The 27993-nt window shown below is 37.4% G+C and overlaps 1 protein-coding gene across 1 annotated transcript; it reads left to right on the forward strand.

Annotated features, from left to right (window-relative positions):
* The first annotated feature begins 10 nt into the window (after window positions 1-10).
* INTS12 (integrator complex subunit 12) lies at window positions 11-27990 on the forward strand. The gene is made up of 7 exons (XM_084872711.1): window positions 11-146; window positions 9432-9596; window positions 13389-13541; window positions 17293-17480; window positions 19034-19193; window positions 22778-22924; window positions 27305-27990. Exons 2-7 carry the CDS (start codon window positions 9441-9443, stop codon window positions 27887-27889), a joined length of 1389 nt encoding a protein of 462 aa, XP_084728837.1. The 5' UTR covers window positions 11-146; window positions 9432-9440; the 3' UTR covers window positions 27890-27990.
* The last annotated feature ends 3 nt before the right edge of the window (window positions 27991-27993 follow it).

Below are 27993 nucleotides of genomic sequence, written 5' to 3' on the forward strand. Positions count from 1 at the left end.
AGTTCCGCCGGTGGCACCGCGCAAAAACGCTCCCCCCCTCGATTGTGCTCCGGGAACCTTTGTTCCCCGCTCTCGGAGGCCCCGGCGCCGGGACCAGTTCGGAAGGCTCTGCGGGGAAAGGACGGAGGAGCGAGCGGGGCAGAGTGGTGAGTTGTGACGAGCGACCCCTCCCAGCCGCCTCTGGGAGGCTCGAGCCCTCCGCGAGGGGAGAGGGGGGAGAGTAGTTCCCCGGGGGGGTCTGAGGCTCCTCGCTGCTTAAGGGGAAACCTAATTTGCGGGTGGTCGCGTGCCCCCGGCCGCCGCTGTCCCCTGTCAGCGGGGTTGGTGGCTGTGCGCGCGGGCGGAGGGCACCGCCCTAAGTGTCAGCACCTAGGAACCCGTCTAGAATCTTCCTCCGAGGGTTTTGGTGACTTCACTGGACCGCTCCCTCTGTCCGTGGCTCTCATCTTCTCTGGGGCTCCCTCTCAAGAACCTTCCCCCGTGCTAGGCCTTGGGTGTGCCAGGCTTCCAGCAAAGGATTGGCATTCCTGCGGAGTGCCTGTTCGGGTTCTCTGTCCCTGGGGATTGATGTCCTCCTGCCTTCCTAGATGTGTCCCTAAGGTATGCATATAGCCCAGGGCCAGGGACGCAGGGGAGGGGTAAAAAGGGCAGCACCTTTACCAAGGATACTTATTAATTAGAAAGGGGGGGATGCACCTTGCAAAGGCACAAAGGGCAAAGCTTTCTAGAGCCAGTATGAGATGGCAGTCCTGATGTTGCACTCTTCCTGAGTAGGTCTAAGTAAAGTCATGCACATGCAGATGATCAACTTTGGACTTCTTTTAAGAGTGCCATGTAGGGTGGGAAAAGAGATCTACGAGAAAGTATCCTATATAATAAAAACCTAATATGCAAATTAACCCACCGGCAGAACAGCCAGCTGCTATGATGCACTGATCACCAACAGGTAGATGCTCAATGCAGGAGCTGCCCCCAGGCCATAGGCCTTAGCAGAGGCAAAGGCGGGTGCCTGCTGATGGCAGAGGGGGTAAGGGGGGAGACAGTGAGTGGGCAGTGCCAGGCCAGCCAAGGTGGGTGCCAGCAGGAACCCCCTCAATTACCCAATCGTCTCCCCACAGATTGGCTCTGATCACTGACCAGTCCTAGGGACCCTATCTGTGCACGAATTTCGTGCAATGAGCCTCTAGTATAGCTGTATATGCAAATCCAATTTAGGGTGAAGAGATCAGAGAAGCCCTAGAAAGTGTTATTTCAACAAAAACTTTGTAGTTTATGTGATAAATATATTTGAGTACCTGTCAGGTACCAAGCACTAGGTATATAACTGTGAGTTTGTTTGTTTGCTTTTAAAGGGGGGGACAGGAGGGAATAAAAGGTCCCTGATTTCATGGAGTTTACAGTCCAGTGGGATTAATGAATTGAGGCCAAATGAAGGATTGGGAAGAGATTATTGCAGATAGTACCACTATACAAGTCCCCAGTCATGAAGAAGGTGTTTTCGTTTCACTTTTACTTAATTGATATTTAGGGGTTTTTTTCCCCAGGAGGAGGAGGGTAGTAATAGGTTTGAGGTTTTGTTGTTGTTTTTGTGAAGGGACTTTGGAAATGATTAGAATTGAGTAGGAGAGAAAAGGCTATTACACTTGACTTTGATCGCTTACTAATTCTATAGCCATTATTTTGTGGCACTTTGCAAAGTAGCAAAGTAAATATAAATTCTCCCCTTAAAGTACTCAGAATTGTATTGAGTATAACAGTTTTGTGTGTATTTGTGTTTTTGGGAGGGGGGTATAGTTCAAGTTAGAAAGTCCAGTACCATGAGAAAGCGCTAAAAGACATACCAGGAGGGGGAGATTATTGGTTGTATTTGGGGGCAGAGAAGGACACACCAGCTGTGAGCATAATCCTTATGAGAAGTTGTGTTTGAACTGGATTTTGATAGGATTTGGAAATCTAAAAATGGTTAAAAAGCTTTCTGGGCAGAGAAAAATGGGAAGTGGCAAGTCCAGGTATTGACTCTATTGTAAGGAAGATGAAGATGAAGAACTAAAGTTTTTTCACTAGTTAAGAATCTTCTTAAATGCTAGGCTAAGAAATTAGGCTTTATGTTGAAGGCAGTGGGAAGCCTTAATTTTTGAGGAAGAAAAAAATTTTAATAAAAAATGTTTCAGAACATTAATGTGGCAACAGTATTGTAGTCAAGAGAATACTACTTTTGTAAGACAAAAAAAAAAAAAAAAAAAAAACTCACAAAGACCTGAATTTGAGTAGTAGTGAAAAACAGAAAATATGAGAAATGTTACAAGAGTCAGAATCCACAGGAAAAGCCTGCTGATTATTTGTGTATAAGGAGCAGGGGGAGGACTTAGGAGAGAGATTTAGACTTCAGACCTGAGTAATGGAGAATTGTGGCATATATGGAAAGAAATTGCAGGATGATAAACTTTTGGGGAAGATATTCATAATCTGAATTTTAGTCATAACTGACTTTGAGATACTATTAAGATAAGCAGGCAGACATTTTGATGAAGCAATTGGAAATGTGAAATTTGAGTTTAAGAAAGATTGAAGAGAGGGAAAACATGAAATCATCTGCCTAGAGATGATAGTTGGAAACATGATATACAGGAGTGGGCAAAAGTAGATTTATAGTTGTGAGTACATGAGCGTTAATAAAGCTAGTGCAATAATCACCTACCTGCCTTTTTCCATATGAACAACTATAAGCCTACTTTTGCCCACCCCTGTACATACAATTGCTAAGGAAGAAATTGGTTCCAGAACTAATGAAGATGAACAAGGACAGATACTTGGGCAACACCAAGAAAAACAAGGATGAGAAGATAAGCCAGAGAACGAGTTGTCAGAGATAGAAGAGGAAAACCAGAAAAGTGGAATATAATAGAACTCAAGGAGGAGAAAGTTTTTTGAAAGAGGAAGTAGATAACATATTCACTTGGTCAGCATTTACTGAGTGCTGCTATCTGTCAGGCACAATGCTAAATATACCTTTACAGCAGCAAGGAAGACTAATCTAGTGCTGACCTCATAGAATTGACATTCTAGTGAGAGTGACAGATACTGTTTACATGATCAACAGTGTAGTAACTATTATAAATAAGTACAGGATGTTTTGGGACCAGTAAGAATATAGGCAGAAAATGAGACTTGAAGAATGAATAAGATGGTGGATGGGCCACTACTAAAGTGCTGAGGTAAAAAAGATATATTGAAAGATTTGAAATATCGGTAAGTCATATGAATACAACAGAGTGGGAATAGCTTGAAGTACTAGGTAGCATTGAATGAGCATGTGCTCTGTGCCAGGTACTGTCATACTGCTTTACATGTGCTATCAGATCATATAGCACATTGGAGACCTTTTTTAAGAATCTTGTTCTTTAGCCGAAACCTGTTTGGCTCAATGGATAGAGCGTCGGCTTGGGGACTGAAGGGACCCAGGTTCGATTCCGGTCAAGGGCATGTACCTTGGTTGCGGGCATATCCCCAGTAGGGGGTGTGCAAGAGGCAGCTGTTCGATGACTCTCTCTCATCGATGTTTCTGGCCCTCTATCTCTCTCCCTTCCTCTCTGTACAAAATCAATAAAATATATTAAAAAAAAAAAAAAAAAAAAAAAAAAAAGAATCTTGTTCTTTAACCTTTGGACAGTGAGAAGTTTAAGGAGTATTTTAAGCAAGTGAGTGATATGATATGAAATGATTTGGAGGAGACAAGAGTGATTGTGGGGAGTGTAATTAAGCTATACTGTAGTCCTGATAATAGATGGAGATGGTCTAGTGTGGTGGTAATAAATGTTGATGAGTTTGAGATGTTCTTAAGGTTTGGTGGTTAAGTGGGGGGTGAGGGTGGGTGTTTAGGGAAACCAGAATTTGCTAGTTAGGCTAAAGCACTTGCCTCCAAACTTTTATCATTGAGTAAAAAAAAAACAAAAAAATTTGAGTACACTTCTATATATGTGTACTTAGTTATCAATATATGCATATCCTATCTAATAAAAGAATAATATGCAAATTGACAGTACTTCAGCTACACCAGCAAGCCATGCCCATCAGCCAATCAGGAGCGAGTATGCAAATTAACCTAACCAAGATGGCTGCAGCCACGGAGAGAGCAGGAGGCTTGGGTTTCCCTGGCAATGGAGGAAGACAAGCTTTCCACCTGCCCTGGCCAGCTCTGAACTCCACTCAAGGCTACAAAGTTTCAATTATAGAAGATAAATAAATCCCAGATACCAGGGCCTCCATTTTGGTTGTCAGGTGGTGTGGCCGGCCTGCAAACCACCATAGGCGCCTCACCCAGGCCACCCCATGCCCCAAGGGAACCTCCACCCTGATCCAGGACACCCTTCAGGGCAAACCAGCTGGCCACCACCCATCACCAGGCCTCTATCCTATCTAATCTTATCTAATAACAGAAGAATATGCAAAATGAACATCACTCCAACACCCAAGATGGCTGCCCCCATGTGAACACAAGATGGCTGCCACAAGATGGCCAGCAGGGGAGGGCAGTTGGGAGAAATCAGGACTGCAAGGGAGGGCAGTTGGGAGCTATCAAGCCTGCAGGAAGGGCAGATAGGGGTGACCAGGCTGGCAGAGGGAATTTGGGGGCAACCAGGACTGCAGGGGAGGGCAGTTGGGGGTGACCAGGCCTGCAGGGGAGGGCAGTTGAGGGCGACCAGATCAGCAGGGGAGAGTAGTTAGGGGTGACCAGGCCTTCAGGGGATGGCAGTTAGGGGGAAACAGGCTGGCAGGGGAGCAGTTAGGCATCAATCAGGCTGGCAGGGGAGTAGTTAGGGGGGTGATCAGGCTGGCAGGCAGAAGTGGTTAGGGCCGATCAGGAAGGCAGGCAGATGAGCAGTTGGGAGCCAGCAGTCCTGGATTGTGAGAGGGATGTCCGACTGCCTGTTAGGCCCAATCCTACCTGGATCGGGCCTAAACGGGCAGTCGGACATCCCTCGAGAGGTCCCATGTTGGAGAGGGTGCAGGCTGGGCTGAGGGCATACACTTCTATGTATGAATTTCATGTACCAGGCCTCTAGTAGTACTATAACTGTATTTTAATAGTTTATTTTAATAAAAATTTAAAAAGAAAATGAAATTCTATTATTTTTCTTCTTGTATTCCACAGTAGAGTTCACTGGGCTAGAGGGACATGTTGTAATTTAGGGCAGGGATATAAAGCCTCTAGTCTTATAATGTAGTTGTTGACTCTTTTCGCTAGTCTGTAGTGAAAACATTTAATCTCTGGTTATGGAAATGCATAACAGTAAATGCTTTGCTTCTATTTTTCAGCATAGAATTTTAAATAATGGTTCATCTAATTTGTTATAAGCATTGTTTTAAGTATCAATCCTTTGTTCAGTATCTTATAAAACACTAGAGGCCTGGTGCATAAAATTTGTGCATGGGGGGGGGGGTCCCTCAGCCCAGTCTAAACCCTCTCCAATCCAGGACCCCTTGGGGTATGTCCAACTGTGGGATCGGGCCTAAACCAGCAGTCAGACATCCCTCTCACAATCTGGGACCACTGGCTCCTAACTGCTCACCTGCCTGCCTGCCTGATCACCCCTAACTGTGCCCCCTGATGGCCTGGTAACCCCACCTTCCCCCCTGCCAGCCTGGTCACCCCAACTTCCCGCCCCCTGCTGTCCTGGTTGCCCCTAACTTCCCCACTCCCTGCAGGCCTGGTCACCCCTAACTTCACCCCCCTGCCGGCCTGGTCATCCCACACAACCTGCTGTTCAGTCCTTTGGTCAGTGCTCACTAACCACCCTGCCAACCTGATCGCCCCACGCAGCCTGCTGCTCAGTCATTTGGTTGGCCCTCACTAACCACCATTCCAGCCTGGTTGCCCCACCCAGCCCATTTGGTCATCCTATCAGTTGTTTCAGTTGCAATGGTCACTTAGGCATATATATATATATATATATATATATATATATATATGGGTGTGTGTGTGTGTGTGTGTGTGTGTGTGTGTGTATATATATATATATATATATATATATATATATATATATACACCGTATTTTTCGGACCATAAGACGCACTTTTCCCCCCCCCAGAAGTGGGGGGAAAAAGTCCCTGCATCTTATGGTCCAAATATAGCCTACACATATACTGTAAAAAAAAAGTTTTTTTACTTGCCCGGCTCTGTGTGGTCTCTGTGTGCTTGCCCGGCTCTAAAATGGTTCTAAATGCTGCTGTTTACTTTACAGGGTTGATTACATGTGTTTATGACTGTGATGTTGGGTTTTAATGCACATAAAATATTTTAGGACACTATTTGTTTCAGAATCTTTTTTTCTTCATTTCCCTTCTCTAAAAACTGGTGCGTCTTATGGTCCGGTGCGTCTTATGGTCCGAAAAATACGGGTGTGTGTGTGTGTGTGTGTGTGTGTGTGTATATATATATATATATATATATATCCTGGGTATGCAAATTAACCACCATCTTGGTTGGGTTAACTTGCATACTCGCCCTGATTGGCTGGTGTGCAGGCTTGTGGGCTTAGCAAAGGTGCGGTCAATTTGCATGTTTCTCTTTTATTAGGAAGGATATATAGTTTTGGATAAGTAAAACTATTATGCTCTTTAGCTATGAAAAGTTAGGTCAATAGAAAGACTAGGCTGTGTACTCAGGAAGAGTGGCAATTTTACCCTTTCATTATGGATATTTTATTTTATTTTTTTAACTTGTTTTCTTTTAAATTATTATCTGTGTACATAACTTATCTTTGCCCCCCATCCCATAGATGCCCTCCCTCCCCAGAGTTTTGCGTCCATTGGTTGTACTTATATGGATGCATACAAGTCCTTCGATTGATCTCTTATCTACCCCAGATCTCCCTACCCTCCCCGCTGTAATTTGACAGTCTGCTTGTTTGTTGCTTTCATTATGGATATTTTAATGAGGAGCTGTTTTTTCCTCAGAATATATATGATGACAGCTCCATGGGAAAATTTTAAAATAACCTTTCTATACTTATTATTATATATAGGTGATGTATGATTAATACAGTTTAAAAAATGACAGAGGTTGCTTCTCAATTTTTGTTAAATTCTTATTAATATAGCTGAGGTAGATTATTGTAGGTTATATTCCTTTTGGTATTTACCTTTGGATTTCTTTTCATGGGTGACTCAGATTTTTAGTAGAGCACAGAATTTAACAATAATTTTGAGGCTATTAAATTGCTTTCTAATACCTTCTAGAAAACTTAAAAAAAAAAAAAAGCTTGGTGTGTGTGTGTGTGTGTGTGTGTGTCCTGTCAAAGTTGGAGAGGGCTTAGGGGGGAAGTGGATAGGGAAGGAACAAATAAAATCTATTTTCAGGCTGAGCTTTCATATGCCAAGATTCAACCTGCAGCAAGTTTTAATGGCTTTATAAATTCCTGAAAATGAGAGATTACTGTGGAATTGCTGACAGATTCTTAACACTAACAGTGCAAGTGGGTTGCATTATTTTAATAGTAACCTCGAGGATTTCAAGCTCTAGAATATTGATCAAAGGATTGAACTCATAGTATACTTTTTTTATTTTAACAATTTCTTGCCTGGAGAAATATTTGAAAAAGTGACAATCAGAAGTAGAAGCAAGCACATTATAGCATTGGTATTAATGGAAAATGAAAACATTTTAATGTTTCAGAACTTCATAAGCCTTTGATATATATATCTTTACTATTTTTAAGCTCCTTAGACACAGAGCATTATCATAGACACTATAGATACAATAGTATAGCACCATCACTCAGAGACCTTGCTTTTTAAAAATAGGTTAAGGCATTTGATTCCACAATTTAAATGTGATCCAATGAGATTATCATTAATATATATATATTTTTTGAGGCATTCAGAATTCGAGATGAGAACTAAGGAGACAGAGAGATAGCTGAGGTGAAAGCTGCAGCAATGCATCCTCTAACCATCACCTTGTTACCACCCTAATTCTTTTTCCCCCTGTCATAAGGGTTGAGAAGACATTTTTCTGTAAATAAGCTTTATCTAATATATCAAGTTCATGTGTATGGAACTGTAAGTGTATATTTGTTTTATTTTACATATATATACATATATATGTATATATCCAATGTTTTATTAGTATCTAGAATCTCAAAAGTGCGTGTGTCTTATTAACTAACAACACCAAGTAATAGGAAAAAAAGTTATCTCTAATTTATGAAATCAATTGAAAATGGCAAGCACAAGTCAGAAAAAGTTCCTGGGTTTTCAGAAAGGCAATATTTTTATGCTAAAGGAAGGCTAGTTAGTTCCAATCTATATCATAAAAGGCCTGTGGTTGTGATGCTGTAACGTGGAACGACCAAACAACCGGTCACCAGGAGGTGCTGGAGCCCCTCTCGGGGCACCAACAGCATCCCTGGAGCATCGTGGGGCACTGGCAGTGTCCATGAAGCGTGAGAGGCATTGTGGGGCGGAGTGCCAGCTGTGTCCGCAGCGTCGCATGGCAGCGGACATGAGCCCTAATGGCAGGCTAGGCCTCAAGGACCCTACACACAACCCTACACACGTACAATTTAATCATGTGCTGGGCCTCTAGTCTCTTATATAAAAAGCCCATGACCGTCACACCATCACGACCAAAGGAGCAGCGGCTCTCACGACAGGCAGGGCAGGCCGCGAGCTAATAGCGGTGGAGAGCTATGAGTGGCAGAGGGCGAGGCAATGAGCTACTAGTGGTGGAGGGCTATGATTGGCGGAGGGCGAGGCAGCCAGCTAAGGCAAGCTGAAGTGAGCGACTCGCACACAATTTTTTGCACGCTGGACCTTTAGTAAGACAATAACACCAGAAAAGGATTTAAAGAATAGTGGTTTAACTTTTTTTGAAAACTAATCACTGTGTTTTAATAAAATAGCTCTTATGGCTAAGTAGATCATGTAAATAAACTTTGTCTAATACATCAAGTTCATGTGTATTCATTTTATTCTATTTCTATAAAAATGAATGAAAATCATACCTTAATATTTTTCTTAGTATCTATTTTCACAAATTTAGATAACCCTTTTCTTCACTGGTTCTTAATTTGGGTTGAGGGGGGCGTGGTAAAGAAAAATGAAAGATATGTTCTCTCTCCTCAGAAAAAATACATTTGTATATCTGTAAGTATATATTTTAAAATGAAGTTAGGAGGGGTCTTTGTAGCATGGAGGAGCTCATCTGGATTTAAAACTTGGATATGGATACACAGAAAACTGATAACTCTTGCTTCAGGGAAAAAGAACTAGATATGCCATTCAGAAGAATATTTACTTCTCTCTGTAATAACCTTTTGGATATTTTTAGTTTTGTATCATATGCACAGCATTACTTGTTATAAATAAAATAAATTGTAGATAAACTTTACTCATTGTCTCTAAATTACCTTCCTCTTTTTTTCTTTCAGGTGTTTGCAATGGCTGCCACTGTGAACTTGGAACTTGATCCCATTTTTTTGAAAGCACTAGGCTTCTTACATTCAAAGAGTAAGGATTCTGCTGAAAAGCTAAAAGCTTTACTTGATGAATCTTTGGCTCGGGGCATTGATTCAAGTTACCGTCCATCTCAAAAGGTACCTACATGAATAAAAAGCTTAGAGGGAGTTTTAAGGCCTGTAGTAGTACAGTTTGAACATTTAGACTATCTTAAAATAGTTATCTCTGCCAAATGATCTTTCCTGTAGCTGAGGAATTAGTCTTTAATTTTGTTTTCTTCCTTCAAGCTTTTAGAGTACTGTCACTAGTACACTACATAGAAAAATTAGTTGGGTGTAGGGATAGTCTGTTCTACGTTATGTGTATAGAAACCAACTTATTTATGATACATTTTAATTTCAAATTTTGTTTTGTTTTTTAAAGCTGCTGAATAAAACTGTACCTTGCTTGTAATTATCTTTTAATATTTTGGGGGCCAGAAAAAATGAAGCAGAAGGACAAGGGTTTTGCATTGAAGTGAATTGAATATTTGTGTAGGAAAATTTCAGGGGGAAAGGGGGTATGGATGAACTATGAGAACTGCATAGCTCCAATCCTGATAATAACAGAGTGACCAAGCAGCTTTATGTGTAAAGAATAGACAGTTTGGAACCACACACACACCTGTTTTTAAATCCCAACTTGCCTTTTACTAGTTGTGCGGTAATAGGAAACATATCCTGAACATTTAGCTCGTCCCAGGTACTTTTCTGAATGGTGTGTGTGTGTATAATTATTTTTAATTGTGATAACTGTCCTTTCAGATAGGTATTATATATTTCCCTCATTTTACAATAAAGAAACTGAGGTAGATAGTAGCTTTATTTCATTAGACTGTTTATTAGTAAAATGGGGATAATAAGAACTGTCTTGCAAAATTGTGAAAAGAGATACATAGTGTGTAAGTCACCTAGTGTAGTATTTATGAGGTACACAATAGGCATTTAGTGAATAATAGCTATTATATTCTCTAATACCTCCTAAGGCATTCTTTCTTACCCTTCTAAATCTCTAGCCTGGAACTCCAAGCCATCCAGGTCTGTGAAACTAGATAACAAACTGAAAAGGTGGGGACAGAACTAAATGACTAGCTCAGTCTAATCCAGCTTCTCAAACTCAAGACAGGGCCAGGTGTCAGGCTCAGGACCCAAGTAAACAGTGGTATTTTGCCCCCAGCCTTCTTTTTACATTAGCTCTATGATTCTCAGGACTTTTTATTGTGACCTCATTTTTCTATCATTCTCATTCTGGTAGGTTCAATGAGTGCAAACCAGCCACGTTAATATTGTACAACTCTACAAAACACTACCAAGATTATTCTGCTCTAAGTATTGGTATTTTCCAAGTAGGAAAAACCTATTATTACTAAAGAAGCAGTGTTTTGATATTCTAAAACAGTGGTCGGCAAACTCATTAGTCTACAGAGCCGCAGTTTGCCAGCCACTGTTCTAAAACAAAAGAAAGTTTATTAAAGTACAGGAAAAATTTGTGATTAAAAAGCCTGCTGTCCGTAAGTTTCTAACGTGTTTCCTCGAAAATAAGACATCCTCCGAAAATAAGACCTAGCGCATGGAAAGATAAGACATCCCCTGAAAATAAGACCTAGTGCAACTTTGGGAGAAAAAATTAATAGAAGACACTGGCTTTTTTCAGGGAAACAGGGTAGCTAGAAGTTACTTCTCTCGGTCATTTAGAGAAAATAACCCTGGGAGGAGGGGTGTTTAGAAAGCACAGGTTCATTTAATCTTAGCCTTCAACTGAACATTTCCATCTCTAGAATTGTGTGAGAATGATCTGTACCAGAGATTTTCAAACGTTAGCATGCATAACAGTCACCTGGAGACAGTGGTATGCTTATAAACATTAACAGCCAGCTCATCAAGTGTAGTTCAGTGTAAAAATTGGTTGATGTTTTCACTTACATCAGTAGTCAAATCTCAAATAATGAAATTGGAACTTAAGTCATCTATTGATGACCTGAGCAACTTCTTTGCTGAATTAGACGATAGTTTTCAAATACTGCAAGACTGTGTTCTCAGTTTTTTTATGTTGCAGATGCAATACACTTAAAAAAAAAAAAAAAAAATCCTCTCCTGAGGAGTGAGAATGTTTTTCCCATTGATTTTTTTAGAGAGAGTGGGGGAAGGGAGGAGAGAGAGACAGAGACTTATCGATATGCCAGAGACATATTGATTGGGTGCCTCCCATATGTGCCCTTCCCTGAGACAAGGATAAAACTTGCAACTCAGGTATGTGCCCTTGACTGGGAATCAAACCTGCAATTCTCAGGTACACAGGCTGACGCTCTAATCACTGAGCAATGCTTGCCAGGGCCACACAATACACTTTCATATTTAATCTGCATTATTGACATTTTCTCCATCACTCTTAAGTCTACAGGAGTGGTCACCAAACTTTCTAAAAAGAGTCGAATAGAAAATATTTTAGGTTTTTTATTTATGTGGGCCAGGTGGTCTTTGTCACAACTATCTAATTCTTCCTGATAGCATGAAGGCAGCCATAGATATGCACATAAATGAGTGGATATAGCTGTGCTTTAATCTAATTTTATTTATAAAAACAGGCAGTAGGCTAGATTTATCCTACAGGCTTTAGTTTTCCAACCCCAGTCTAGACAATCAGCTCAAGTGTAAACCAAGCCCTGCTACCAGTGAGTCTAAAGTCCATTTCTCATTCCTTCCTCCACAGAGGCACCACTATTCTGAAGATTATAAGTAGCATTCCCATTTATATTTTTATACTTTTATGTATTATAGAAAAACAGACCACATTCAGATGTTTTACTTAGCATAGGGAAATGCACTCTTTTGGTGGGAAGGGGTGAGGTGCATATATATTAGCAAAGCTTTAGTGTAAGAACAAGGCTTAGAAGCTTAAAACAAAATGAAAAGACAAGCCACAGACTTGGAGAAAATATTTGCATATCATATAACTGATAAAGGACTATTATCCCGAATCTATGAAGAACTCTTTAGACTCAGTAATAAAACAAACAATTCCATCTTTAAAAAATGGACCAAAAATTTTAACAGTTTCCAAAAAAGATTCATGTATGGCAAATAAGTACTTCAAATGTTCAGCATTATTAGTCATTAGGGAACTGTAGATAAATTCATAATATCCTAGCATATACCTATCAGAAAGTCTAAAATTAAAAAGATTAGCTATACCAAGTATTTGTGAGGATGGGAAGGAACTGGGACTGTTGTTTAACCCTGGTGGAAATGTAAAGTGGTATACCATTATGGAACATGATTTGGTAGTTTCTTAAAAAGTTAAAAACATATACTTACCACATGATTCAGCCATTTCAGTTCAAGACATTTATTCTAGGGAAATGAAAGTATATGCCAACAAAAGACTTGGATATCAATATTCACAACTTATTTGTAATAGCCCCAAATGTTATACATCCTGTGTCCATCAGTAAGTAAATGGTTAAACAAATTGTGGTATATCCACTAAATGGACTGCCATTCAACATATAATTTCTAAGAAATATAAACTGAGTCATTGTTATAGAAAGCAGATCAGTGGTTGTCTGAGGATGGCAGGGAATAGTTTCTCTAGGTTGATACCTCTACCTCTATAAGTGTCTACAAAGGGCCACAAGGAAACTTTGGAGGGTGACAGTATTGCTTGTAGTGATGGTTTTATAGATGTGACTTATCAAAATTTACACTTCAAATAGGTGCAGTTTATATATCAATTATTTCTCAAAAAAGCTATTTAAAGAAAAGGATGTTACATTGGTCACACCATGAAGTCTTAATTTTTAACTGAAGATTATTTAGATCTATGATCTACTTCTTTATGATGTGTTAAATCTAAATATTTAATTATGGGTATCCTTTTATTTCACCTTTTAGGATGTGGAGCCACCCAAAATTACAAGCACAAAAACTATTTCCATTAAGCAAGAGCCCAAAACATCATCCAGTCTTCCTTCCGGCAATAATAATGGCAAGGCTCTCACAACTGAAAAGGTAAAGAAGGAAGCTGAGAAGAGACCTGCTGATAAAGTAAGATTTTATTTTAATCTAGTAAAAACAATCAAATGAGTAATCAGTCCTTTATAGGCAGAAACAGTAGTTTGTGCTTACTTCTTTTAATAATAGTGCCCAAAAAGTAAAAATAAATAATAACCTTTCAGTAAGTATATTTTGATAATTATAGATACTGATTTTTTTTAAATGAGTAACATTTGGAAATATTTTGAACTATTTACTAAAGTCATTGCCAACAAATACTTGACCCAGGGAATGTACTAATTTAAAGTATAAACTTTAATCCACAACTCAAATGTTCTGAATGAAACACTTGACAAGAAGAGATAGAGAGGAAAGAATAAAGAGTAAAGGAATAAATAAAAATTAAAAAGTAAAGATATAAATGACTAAACTGAAATTTGTTACAAAATGGCATGCACCTTAACAAGCCTGCAAATAATTCTTGGATTAATCTATTTTGAATGATTTATGCATATAATTATTTTTTAATATTTTAGCACTTAGTAGTAAATACATTAAAATTTAATAACCCCTGACCTCAAGGTGGGGTATATTAGTCCCATATGTTTTCATATTTTTAAAAAGTATTTTGCCTATTCATAAACTATATTATTTGCTGTGCTTTTAAATTTATATAAATTCTATACTGTATGTATATGTGTGTGTGTATGTGTGTGTATCTCCATTCTTGGTTAACTTACATTTTCTTCCACTCAACAATGTGCTTTTCAAATTTTCCTATGTTGATCAGTATATGTCCAGTTTTCCATCTATTACCATATACTAGTAATATTCATTTCATGAATAAACCAGTATACCCATTGTTTAACAAATGAGTAATTAGCTATTTCTCCTTTTTATAATGGAGCTTCAATAAGCTGTTCTGTACTTATTTCTGCACACATGATGATAGCTTTAATAAGATGTATACCTGTATCAAAGGATGTAATAAGACAGATACATCTTCAACATTACTAGGCTGATTTCTATCCAAAGTATATTGCACATATACTCTCACCAATAAAGCATAAGAATGAAAATTCTCCATGTCTTGTCACATTATTTAATTTTTTGCCAATTTTACAAGTATATCTGCACCACTTATATCTTAAAGCTAGGAGACAGAATTTACTTTGAAGCAAAGATAGCAGTGTTAAGTCTCCATGACTGGTAGATAGTTCATTATTTACTAATATTTATTTTTAATATATTTTATTTTACTATCTTCTTTTTCAATGACAGTTTATGTTCAATATCATTTATATTACTTTCAGGTGTACAGCACAATGCTTAGACAATCATATTTTACCAAGTGTTTCTCCCAATATTTCCATTACCCACCTGGAACCGTAGTTATTACAATATCATTGACTATATTCCCTATGCTGTACTTTATCTCCCTGTGACTATTTTGTTACTACCAATCTGTGCTTCTCAGTCCCTTCACCCTGCCCCCAACACCCCTTTCCTTTGGCAACCATGAGTCTGATCTCTGGATCTATGAGTCTGTATCTGTTTTGATTGTTCATTTATATTGTTCTTTGGATTCCACATATAAGTGAAATCATATGATATTTGTCTTTCTCTGACTTATCTCATTTAGCAAAATACCTTCTAGATCCATCCATGTTGTTGCAAATGGTAAGATTTTATGGTGTGTGTTTTATGACTTTTGTACCACAGCTATTTTACCATTTTGTCTATTGATGAGCACTATGATTCCTCCATAGCTTGGCTATTGTAAGTAACGCTGCAGTGAACACAGGGTGAACATATTCTTTTGAATTAGTGTTTCAAGTTTCTTTGGATATACACCCAGTGTGGATTCACTGGGTCATATAGCAGTTCCATTTTTAATTTTTTAAGGAATTTCCATACTGTTTTCCATAGTGCCTGCACCATTCTGCACTTCCATCAACAGTGCACAAGGGTTCCCTTTTCTCTACATTCTTACCAACACTTGTTTGTTGATTCATTGATGATAGCCCTTCTAACAGGTGTAAGGTGTTATCTTCTTGTGGTTTTAATTTGCCTTATTATGATAATTAGTAATTTTGAACATCTTTTCAGATTTCTGTTGGCCATCTGTGTCCTCTTTGGAGAAGTGTGCATTTGGGTTCTTTGCCCATTTCATCCCTTACAAGATGCGTCATTTGTAAATATGTTCTCCCATTTAGTTGGATGTCTGTTCATTTTGTGGATTGTTTCCTTTGCTATGCAAAAACTTTTTAGTTTGATGTAATCCCACTAATTTTTTCTTTTGTTTCCCTTAAACATGGAGACATATTACAAAAAATATTATGAATAAAAATGTAAGATTTTATTGTCTATGTTTTCTTCTTGGATATTATGGTTTTGAGTCTTACATTTAAGTCTATAATCTATTTCAAGTTTATTCTTGTGTACAGTGTAAGAAGGTGGTCTGGTTTCATTTTTGCACGTGTATGTCCAGTTTTCCATTTACTACTAAATAGACTGCCTGGATTACCTTCTTTGTCAAATATTAATTGACCATATAGTTATGGGTTTATTGCTGGGCTTTCTGTTCTGTTCCTTTTACCTATTGTCTTTTTTTTTATGCCAGTACCATGCTGTTTTGATTACTATGGCCTTGTAGTATAGTTTGATACCAGATAGCATGATACCTCCAATTTTGTTCTTCTTTCTCAAAATTGCTGGACTACTTGGGGTCTTTTGTGGTTCTAGTTCTGTGAAATACTCCATTGATATTTTGATAGGAAATACATTGAATCTATAGATGGCTTTGGATAATGTGGGCATGTTAACAATGTTCATTTTTCCTGTCCATGGGCATGGTATATGCTTCTATTTATTTGTATCTTCTTAAATTTTTTTCTTCAGTGTCTTTTATATCCTTGGTTAAATTTATTCCTAGGTATTTTATTATTTTTTTTATCAATTATAAATGGGATTGTTTTCTTCGTTTCCCTTTCTGATAATTAATTGTTGATGTATAAAAATGCAACTAGTTTCTGGATATTTATTTTGTGTCCTGCTACTTTACTAAATTTACCAGTTCTAGTAGCTTTTTGGTGGAACCTTCAGGGTTCTCTATATACCGTATCATGTCATCTGCAAATAATGACAGTTTCATTTTTTTCTTTCCAATTTGGATGTCCTTTGTTTCTTTTTCTTGTCCGTTTTCTGTGTCTAGGACTTCCAGTACTATGTTGAATAAAAGTGGTGAAAGTAGACATCCCTGTCTTGTTTCTGATCTTAAGGATAATGCTTTAAGTTTTCCTCATTGAGTATGATGTTAGCTGTAGATTTGTCATATATGCCCTTTATTATGTTGAGATATGTTCCCTCTATTTCCACTTTAATGAGAGTTTTTATTATAAACTAGAGGCCCAGCGCATGAAATTCATGTTGGGTAGGGTCCCTAGTAGCTGCCAGCTGCCAGCCGGGACCTCCCTTCCCCCAGCTGCCTGCTGCCGGCTAGGGCCTCCTTTCCCACAGTTGGCCAGCCCCACCCCCTGGTCAAACTCCCATGTTGAGGAGATAAAGAAAAATACAGGTACATACTAAACTGTTCTGATTGATTTATTTCTACCTTGCTGATTTCTTCTAACATACTGATTATGAATTTGTTATAAATCTTCTACAGATCTTTAGTGTGTATGTTGTTCCCTAACTATGTAAAAATGTCTGTCAAGTGGACTTGGTCATTGCATGCTGCCTGTCTCTCAGTGATTTAATGTTTGTTATAACATGTTACTTTCTGATTGGATGCTTTTTATAGATGAAATCAGACTCCACTGAAGGAGTTGACATTCCAAAGAAACCTAGATTGGAGAAACCAGAAACACGGTCCTCTCCCATCACCGTGCAAACCAGCAAGGATTTAGCTATGGCTGACCTTTCCAGTTTTGAGGAGACCAGTGCGGACGATTTTGCCATGGAGATGGGATTGGCTTGTGTTGTTTGTAGGTAAGTTGTGCCTTGCCACAGATCTTTTGTTTCTTTCTAAAGAGCAAACAACTAAACAATAAAATGGCTGACCAATTATTGTTTATTGTTTATTTTGTTTTTATTATAGGTAAGTAGATGATTTCCTATGAACTACCAATATAGCAATTTAACATCTTGAAGATTGTCTAATATTTTATTTTCCTAACTGTGGCATCTTTAATCTCTTATGTTATAGTAATATTTTCTACATTCTCGGGTTCTAGAGAGAAAGCAATTATTGCTTTATTCTTTAGTGAGGAAGAGTCTGTTCAGCAGACTCAATTATTTCCATCATTCTTTTTAAGAGGTTGGTGTTACTTTTTCTTTCTCTGAATGGTTGATAGTCCTTATAAAGTAAACTGATATATATATATATTTCTTAAAACACCTTTAAATCTTTTCCAAAGGATAATGGAATGAAATCAGTGGGTCACAAAGGTTATTCTGAGTGCTGTTTTAAAACATGAATACATAGGTATAAAAACATAGATAATTATGTTCGTCTATAGCAGTACATAAATCTTTACGGATAAGTGTTTTTAAATTTTTGGGGTTGATATTCAGAAGAAAAATTCTGAGTTGTACAACTGAAATGTATATAATATTATTAACCAATGCTACCCCAATAAATTTAATTAAAAAACCAGAACAACTTAGATTTTAAATTCTTTGATACCACAGCTATATTTTTAATTGCTAATGGCTTTCACTTCCTAGCACAACAGAAAAAGATTGCTATATTTTTTGCACTTTTATTCATGAAAACGTTAAATTCTGGTGTACTGGGACTAAGTAAATAAATTTTTATAAACTTTTGACCCAATCTTGTTATATATACTTTAAATGGGATCACTTGTTAGGGCTTCATTGTTTTCACATACATTTGTTTCACCCTTTATCTACCAAGATGGTTATTATTTTTAAATAAAGAAATAAATTGTAAAGTAATAACAGGAAGAGAATTAGTAACTATAACCTTCCTCCAGGAGACCGATGATTGCTTTTTGTACTATTGGAATTTATACTTTTTTTATATACATATTGCTACATTCTATTCAGTTGATAAGACATTTATTTATTGAACACCTTTGTTGCACAGTAATGTGCTAGACACTGTATGTTAGGTCCAGTTCCCACTTTTAGGCAACTCATATATTAATGAAGATGATAGAACATGTAAGTAACAAATAAAAAATAATTTAACAGAGATACAAAGAAAATGTTGAGATTGTTGGAGGACTAGCCAAAATCTACTTCTAGGAGAAATAAAATATTATAAAAGAAAGTCAAGGAGAATATACCCAAATGTAGTTGCTAAGGCATCTTATATATTTATTAATGGTTGAGCATATCTTTAAAAGAAAGGAAGTGTTTGTATAGGCTACATGTTGGGGTTTGTCATTTTGATTTTTAGTTTTCTGGTGTTTTTAATTATCTTTTATATTTCAATCTTTCCCAAAACCACCTTAAAATGGCTTTAAATTGTTGCATGCACTCAAATAAGTGCAATGTTTAATGTTATATTTCCTTAGGCAAATGACAGTGGCATCTGGTAATCAATTAGTAGAATGCCAAGAGTGCCATAACCTCTACCACCAAGATTGCCATAAGCCCCAAGTGACAGACAAGGAAGTGAATGACCCTCGCCTGGTGTGGTATTGTGCCCGATGTACCAGACAAATGAAAAGAATGGTAGGAATAATTTCTTTGTATTTTAAACAGTCTCTGTCAGTATTTTTGTTGATATGGCTTTTCAAAATAAAAATTTGATTATTATATTAAAAAAAATCATAAAGCTGATTATTTTGTTTATAAAATGTATATGTTTTATTTATGTGACTAGCTTAAAGACAAGACCAGATAGTATGCATTTTTCTCTGTTCATCTTTTACTTATTCTAATATAACAAAAAATAAACAGGATTGGAGATCCATAACATATGAATATTTCTTATTAGTATTTCAGTGTACTTCTAAACATTTAAAAATACTATAATGCATTGTGGGAAATGGTGAGATCGAAAGCCTGTCTTTGGTGAGTTTGGTAGAGAAATACTGAAAATGTTTGTTCCTGAATGAGCTTGGACCACTACACTTGTAGTTGTGTACCAAAAAAATGTGTTTATATGTGCATTGACAGATGTAGTTACTAAGAATTGACCATAGACAAAATAATTTGTGATAGTAATGTGTCTGTCTTTAGTATATCTTCAGAGTTTTTTTTAATTATTTTTATTTCACTGTATCTTAATAAAGTAATCACTGTTCTCTAAGTTTTTGCTCCCCATTTTTTATGACTTATTTTACACCAAATCTGTGTTTATAGTTCTAACTCTCTTCCTGGAGCGAATTTAGGCAACTGATAGGATAGCTTTCAGTTTCTTTAAGTTTAATGTTTTTAAATTAAAAGTGTTCTCTTCTCCACTCAATTCCCCCCCCCCACCAATTGCTTCAATTAGAAAACATTATCCTATATACCTCCTTTAATTCTGTATCCTCTTGTTTAATTCTGCTTTTTATATATTTCTCATATCTGTTCATTTTGCTCTTATTATCTCTACTTCACAAATCTCTAATTTTTTGTCTGTTGCTTTAGTCTTTTAGGAGATTTTCTTGCCTCCCACCAATCTACTTTACTCACTACAATATTTATCTAATTCTATCTGTTTAAGTATAGTCAGGGTCTTTTGATTATTGATATAATGAGATTATACTCATTAGAGTAGATATATGGGCCTTCTCTCTTTGACACAAGTTTAGTTTTGTATCCTCTCTCCTACCACCTCACCATATCCCATACATTCTGGCCATGGCAGACAAAGTGTATCATTCCCTGAGTATGTGGTGAACTTTCATGTCTCCATATGTTTTACTTCTCAGATTCTTTTCACCTGAGACACCCTTTATTCTTTATCATCTTTGAAAATCAAATCCCCAATTTATTTATCATTAAGACCATGTCTTATTCATTGGCATAGCACCAGAGCAGAATTCAGGACTGGACATGTCTTACATTCTGTTGTTCTCATTTTAAGATATGTATAATGGTGAAAATGTGGATTAGTTCCAGAAATCAATAATCAATAAGTTTAGTCTGTGTGTCCAATAGTCAAAGTACTCAATGGGAAGTCATGACTAATGTTAGAACATGATTAGAATACACCAAGGATGGACCTGGGGAAAACCAAAAGGCATGATCTGAAGTTAGCTTTAATATCTGGATCCAGTAAACAAAAGGTTTATCAGAGGAAGAAATCTGGAAACATTGGGGATGCTAAATCCAGTCAATGTAAATATAATTGCTTTCAGTGAGATCCTTGTATGTGCATTCGTTATTTCTCCAAAATATCACAAAGATACTGTAAACAACATCTTATATCTCCTTCCTCCTTGCACTAACATCTCCAACTAGGGAAGGTTCTGCAGTACACATTATTATAGGAAGACCTAGATAAGAATGTTGTGATAGTATCTGACAGAGTCAAAGGTCATTCTTCTGTTCTAAAATTTTCTCTCTACCAGGAAATGAGTTTTGCCTCAACACTAGCTGAGAGACTCATATGATTTATTGCAGTGGTTCTCCGTCTCAGTAATAACACACACCTACTCAGCAGCATTTAGAAATATGTGGTATTTGTGATTGCTGCTTTACTGGCAATTATTGCCCTGAGTGGAGAATTACATACTTTCTGCAGTGTCTGAGGTAGTCACACAATGAAAATTGTAGTGCCTTTGTTGAGCAGCACTGAGTCAGTGATGATATCCTAGTTCCCTAAACTAGTATTATTACTAATGAAAGACAAAAGCCTCTGGGCATTTCTTATTACACTTCTAAGACAGTTAGGTGAAATAGAGGAAGCAGAAGAACTAAGCATGGCTCCTAGGCAGAGGTCCTATCTGGGCTTCATTGTAATGAATCTTCATCTGCTAAAGTACATATGTTGGGTCAGTCTTCAGAGCCTAACTGCTGCAACAGTAGATGTGGGTGGATGGATGTGTAGATGGAAAGCTGTAGTTACAGAACCATGTATTTCTGATTTACTCTGAGAGTGGCATTCTCAGACATGGTTTTGCAGTAGAGTGAGATGGGCCCTCCTTTCCTGCAGCTAGGAGATGTTTTACCACAGATAACCTTTTAGCATTCTTAATAATATTCTTGACCTGAATGTTACTTTATAAATTATGTTTGAAAGTAGGTGCACTTTCAGTGGATAGAAAAAATGGGATGAATGGAGACTTAAAGACCAAAATTATGTATAATACATCAACTGCAGCACAGGAAGTTTCCACAAAAAGCTCCAAACAAGGCTAAAATAGTCTGTATTCAAACTTCCAGAAGTGGTAACAAATTATTAATAAAGTCCTATATGACTTTATTCGGTTTGTCAGGGACAATTGAATGGCTGGGAGCATATTTCTCCATTCACTGTGGATGGGTTCTTCCAAATTCCTTATCCTTTGTAAATAATTATAATAAATAAATAGTAACTAATACTGTCAGCAACTAATATTGTCAGCATTCAATATATTTCATACAATGTGCTAAACACATACATGATCGTAATTAATCCCCATAACCCACGTTTGAAACAGATTAAATGGTAAAATAAAACAAAAAACAAAAACCTAGTTATATAAAATAAGAAAAAATTATTTATTGGTCAAAATGAAACTGAATATGCTTGTAGAGGAACAATGGATGCAAATTTGTCTTTAATAACATAGAAATTTGTATTTGTGAGCTTTCTCTAAGAAATCAGTGTGCTTTTATAGTGTGGAAAAACCTCAAAAAGCTTCCTCGCTTATCATTAATAATTTTTCTTCCCAGTCTGTATTTGAAACCATATAATTGATCTGAATACTTTTAACTCATTCTCAGTTACCCAGAGACTTATGCCTGAACCCCAAGAATGAAACTCCTAAGTCTTTACCCAGCCATAAATATACTGTGTTACGATTACAAATAGTTTGTGATTTTTCTTTTCTTAAAAAACAATTTGATTTGTCTTATTAAAGTGGTACTTAGCTAACCTTAATCTGCATGATTTTTTAAAGCTTTTATAATCTTTATTGTTTAGAAATTAATAAAATGTGTAAAAGCATTAATTTGATAAAAATAATTTGTCTGAGTCTATACTTTTAGTATGATCACAACATTTTTTAATGTTCAACTACATTTCAACTTAATGAGTACTGTGATAGATATTTTTTATTGTCTTTTCTGTGCATTCAACTAAGATTTTACAGCTAATTTAATTTTAACACTAATTTCTACAGGCTCAGAAAACTCAGAAACCACCACAGAAACCAGCTCCCACAGTTGTTTCTGTAGCTCCCGCTGTCAAAGATCCATTGGTTAAAAAACCAGAAACTAAACTCAAACAAGAGACAACTTTTCTAGCATTTAAGAGAACAGAAGTCAAGGTATAGTACATTTCATTTATATCTAAGACTAGAGGCCAAGTTCACGAATTCATGCACCAGTGGAGTGCCTTGGCCTGGCCTACAGGATCTGGCTGAAACCAGTTCTCAAACATCCCCCAAGGGGTCCTGGATTGTGAGAGGGCGCAGTTAGTTATATAAAATAAGTTATGCCAAGGAACCCCAATGGTGCATGATTGGGGCTGGGGAGGAACATGGGAGGTTGGCCAGCTGGGGAGGGACTACAGGAGGGCGACAGGGCATATCTGGCCCATCTCACTCAGCCTCAAATAACCAGACTCCAGCAGCAAGCTAACCTACTGGTCAGAATATCTGCCCCTGGTGGTCAGTGCGCATCATAGCAACTGGTCAACCGGTTGACTGTCTGCCCCCTGGTGGTCAGGGCACATCATAGCGAGCAGTTGAGCAGCCTTAGCATATCAGCATGTTAGGCTTTGATTGGTTGAATGGCTGACAATTAGCATATTAGGCTTTTATATAGGAATAAAGGCCTGGTGCATGAAATTCGTGCATTGGGGGGTGGTCCCTTAGTCCAGCCTGGCCCCTCTCACAGTCCAGAGCTCTCAGGGGATGTCCTACTGACAGCTTAAGCTGCAGTCTGGCCTCCCTCTGCAGGAGGTGACCAGGCTGATAAGGGGAAGGCACCACCCCTATTACCCCACTGCTGCTGCCACTGCCGGCCGCCGCAGCCACCAAGGTGTTTTCATCAACATGGACTCCAGTCCCTTTACCACAAAGAAATGACAACTTTCTTTAGGCATTTTCAAGATGTCTCTTTCATAAGATATGATATTGCTTTCTTTCATTTTATCCTCACTTGAGGATATTTTTCCATTGATTTTTACAGAGCGTGGAAGAGAGAGGAAAAGACAGAGAGAAACATCAATGTGAGAGGGACACTTCGATTAGTTGCCTCCTGCATGATCCCTTACGGCACATGTGTCAAACACAAGGCCCGCGGGCCAAATCCAGCCCGCCAGGCCTTGCAATGTGGCCCGCACCGCACTGTCATCACTGCACTCCGCTGTCAGTTTATGACATTGTCAGTTTATGACTGTTCAGTAAACCATTCGGCCCGCGATTTAGGCTGGATTTTAGATTTTGGCCCCTTCTCTGATTGAGTTCGACACCCCTACCTTACGGCCAGGGAGTCACCTGCAACCTAGGTACATCCCCTTGATCAGAATCGAACCCCTGCAGTTCGCAATTCAAGGCTCTATCCACTGAGCCAAACTGGCTAGGGCAGGATATGACATTTCTTAGCTCCTCCAGCAGCAGATCTTCATTTTTTCCTCCAGAAGTGAGGTGGAAAAATCCTAGATCATCTTCTTGGATTCTTATTATCCAACTTACCAAGAACACTGCGAGTGGCGTACCAGGAACTTAGCCAATGAGTGGTCAGAAAAGGTGTTTCCTTTGCAGCTCACATGCAGTCTCCACTCTGGGCCTGCTCGGGCTGCAGTGGTGGCTTGGGCACACACCCCGGTCTCCACTATGGGCCTGCTCAGGAGACGGTCGTGACTGTTAGGGTGCCCTGGCTAATTTGCTTATTACATATATATATGTATGTATGTATGTGTATATGTATATATGTGTATGTATATGGATATAAATATATAGATAGATTATCTAAGATTTTATTTTTATTTTAATTTAATTGATTAAACAATAGTTACTTGAAAAAATACTGAGGAACTTTTATATACTAAATGGCCATAGGTTGGAAACTACTGTTGCATTACTATTAACATTAGGTAAAAATTATTTAAATTTTTTATATAATTATTTAATCTCTAATTATATAAATAATCTTAAAGTTTTTATTATCTTTACTGTTTAGAAATTAATGAAATGTATAAAATCATTAATATGTTAAAAATAATTTGTCTGAGTCTATACTTTCAGTATGATCACAGTTTTAAATGTTCAACTATGTTTCAACTTAATGAGTTGTGATAGATTTTTTATTCCAAATTGACATTCTATGCAGTCAGACACTTAATCACCATCAGGAATTTGCTTTAAATTCTAAATACCTCTGCCCTCAGTAGCAATATTTTTGCTCCTCATATTACTTCAGCTGATTGACCTCATAGCTTTTTTCTCCCTACCAATTAGCTTTTGAATAGATTTTTTATATTTTTTTATTACAAACTTTCATGGTACCTACCTCTATACTAAGGGACCAGGTTATTTAGTGAGAGTATCACCTTTTTCATTCTTAGGTTTGCATTCTTTAATTCATACTACATTATTATTAATATCCTGGCATTTTGATTTCATGGAATAAAATACTTATCTAATTTTATAACACAATTACTGCCTTTACTGAGTTTCACCCAATTTTAAGCAGTGTACTAATGATGGGGCGGGGGGGGGGGGGGGATATTAGCTAACATCAGAAAATTCTAAAGTTGACTATGTTATTCCAAGTGACTGCTATATAAGTAACAAAGATCCAGAACCTTGGGATGATGATAAAGAATGTAAATATAAAGTAATCAGAGAAAAATACCAATAATTTTATATGTAGATCATTTTTTAATTTACTAGGTAAGAGTTGATATCCAAGGGATATCTATTACTGATTTGTTACATTGAAACTTGATGAGTTGGAATAGAGGTAGGAATAATTTATTGAGTTATTCGAGTTGTTGTATTCTATAATTAAGACACTTTTAGGTAGATTTTTATACTCACCTGTTAATAATAAAGTTTATTTTTAGTCAATCCAACATGAAATCATTTTATGGTAAATCAGTTAAGGCCTTGACTATCATGTTTGCTCTGCTTAAGAGATTTTGCTAAAAGTAGGTAAATTTTTACTGTGAGAAAAATTGTTCTCATTCTTATATAAAGAATAAATGGCTTTCTAACTAGGATAATGGGCAAGAAAATATTTATGGTTAAAAACAGTTGAGAAATTTATACACTAAAGTAGTAAGGAATTTCTTGATATCCATTATTGTGTTCTTTACATTTGAGTGTTCTCAAGTGTTATAAGCCATCTGTCATTGGAAAGCAATACCAGTAACAGCAAGCAATTAAAATAAAATGCCATGCATACAGAATTTGCTTTCTTGTTTGTACTTCATAAGTATTGGTCTTTTTAATTACTTCAGATGGGTTTTCTTCTGTGAAGTCTGTTGAAAGATCATTTAGCCATATGGCAGACAGTTTTATGTTTAACAGAAAGAAAAAGGAAAAAGAATAGATCTTTCAGAACTGAAAATTAAAAGTTTACTGCACCTGTGTCTTTTAGCTTCCTTGAGTAACTTTTTCTCATTACCTATCTTCATTTCTCTAGGAATTTAAATTTATGTAGTTTATCTTCTCTGGATAAACTTATGTGATAGTTATTGTATGGTTTTGTAAAAAATCCTATCATTTTCAGAATATGTGAACAAAAATCTAGACTCCTCTTAAAAAATAAAAATATCAAAGAGTATTCTACTTTGACTATTTTTCACACTGATTAAAAATGTTTACATGCAAACAGTATTGAAGGCTACTTTGTAAGAACTGAAATTATTTTATTATTTGATAAAAATCATTTTATCAACTTTTTTGAACTTCAGTTCTAAAAAACAATTAGATACATTTTAGACATAATAACTAGTACCTAATTTTTAAGATCCTACTTGTAGTGCTTTACTTTTTATCTCTGCGTGAATTTAACACTTTTGTGAATCTTCTTAAAAAAACTGAAGGTGGGCCTGGCCAGGTGGCTCAGTTGGTTGGAGTGTCATCCGTACACCAAAAGGTTGTGGGTTCGATTCCTGGTCAGGGAACATACCTAGGTTGCCAGTTTGATGATCCCCAATCGGGGCCAATCGATGTTTCTCTCTCACACTGATGTTTCTCTCTCCTTTCCTCTCTAAAATCTTCATGTGTTTTTTTTAATAGCTTTGGGTGAGGACTGAAAAAATAACAAAATATGAAGGTAGGAAGAGTGCCAATGAGAAGTTCAATTCTTAATTGTATCATCGTACAGACTAAAGGGTCCCCAGTTCGATTGCAAGCAAGGGCACATACTTTAGTTGCAGGCTCTATTCCTGGCCCTGGTCTGGGCACATGCTGGAGGCAGTTAATGTGTGTCTCTCACATCGACGTTTCTTTCTCTCTGTCCCTCCCCCTTCCTTCCACACTCTCTAAAAATCAATGGAAAAATATCCTTGGGTAAAGATTAACAAAACAAAACAAAAAAGAACTTAATTTTAGTAGTGTGATTTAAATTTCCCAAGTCATTTTTGTAAAGAAGTCCAACAATTGCACTTGTTATATATTCAGAATATTATATTAGGTGTTAAATATACTTGGCTTTAAGTAATATTTATCTTTTATGTACTTTCATTTTTTCAGACATCCGGGGTTATTTCAGGAAATTCTTCTAGCACCGGTGTTTCTTCTTCTGTAACAAGTGGCCTAACTGGATGGGCAGCGTTTGCAGCCAAAACTACTTCTGCTGGTCCATCAACAGCAAAACTGAGTTCAACAACCCAAAACAATAGTGGGAAACCTGCTGCCTCAGCAGCCAGCCAGAAGCCGGTGGGTCTGACCGGTCTGGCAACATCATCCAAAGGTGGGATAGGTTCCAAATTAGGCTCCAGTAACAGCACCTCCCCCACTGTACCGCTGAAACCACCGCCACCCCTAACTTTGGGCAAAACTGGCCTCAGTCGCTCAGTTAGTTGTGACAATGTTAGCAAAGTAGGTCTTCCTAGTCCAAGTAGTTTAGTTCCAGGAAGCAGCAGCCAGCTAAGTGGAAATGGAAATAGTGGGACGTCAGGGCCTAGCGGAAGTAACACCAGCAAAACCACTTCAGAATCAAGTGGCTCTTCCTCGGCATCCCTTAAAGGTCCAACTTCACAAGAATCCCAGCTCAATGCCATGAAGCGATTGCAGATGGTCAAGAAGAAAGCTGCCCAAAAGAAACTCAAGAAGTAATGAGGCCAAGTATGTTTTAATATCACATTACCCTAAAGATCAAAATCTTATTATTAGGACATAAACTGTATTATACTATAACTTAATAAAAAAAATTTCATAAT

Source organism: Pipistrellus hanaki (assembly GCF_964339955.1).
Source record: "Pipistrellus hanaki genome assembly, chromosome: 1".
NCBI lineage: Eukaryota > Metazoa > Chordata > Mammalia > Chiroptera > Vespertilionidae > Pipistrellus > Pipistrellus hanaki.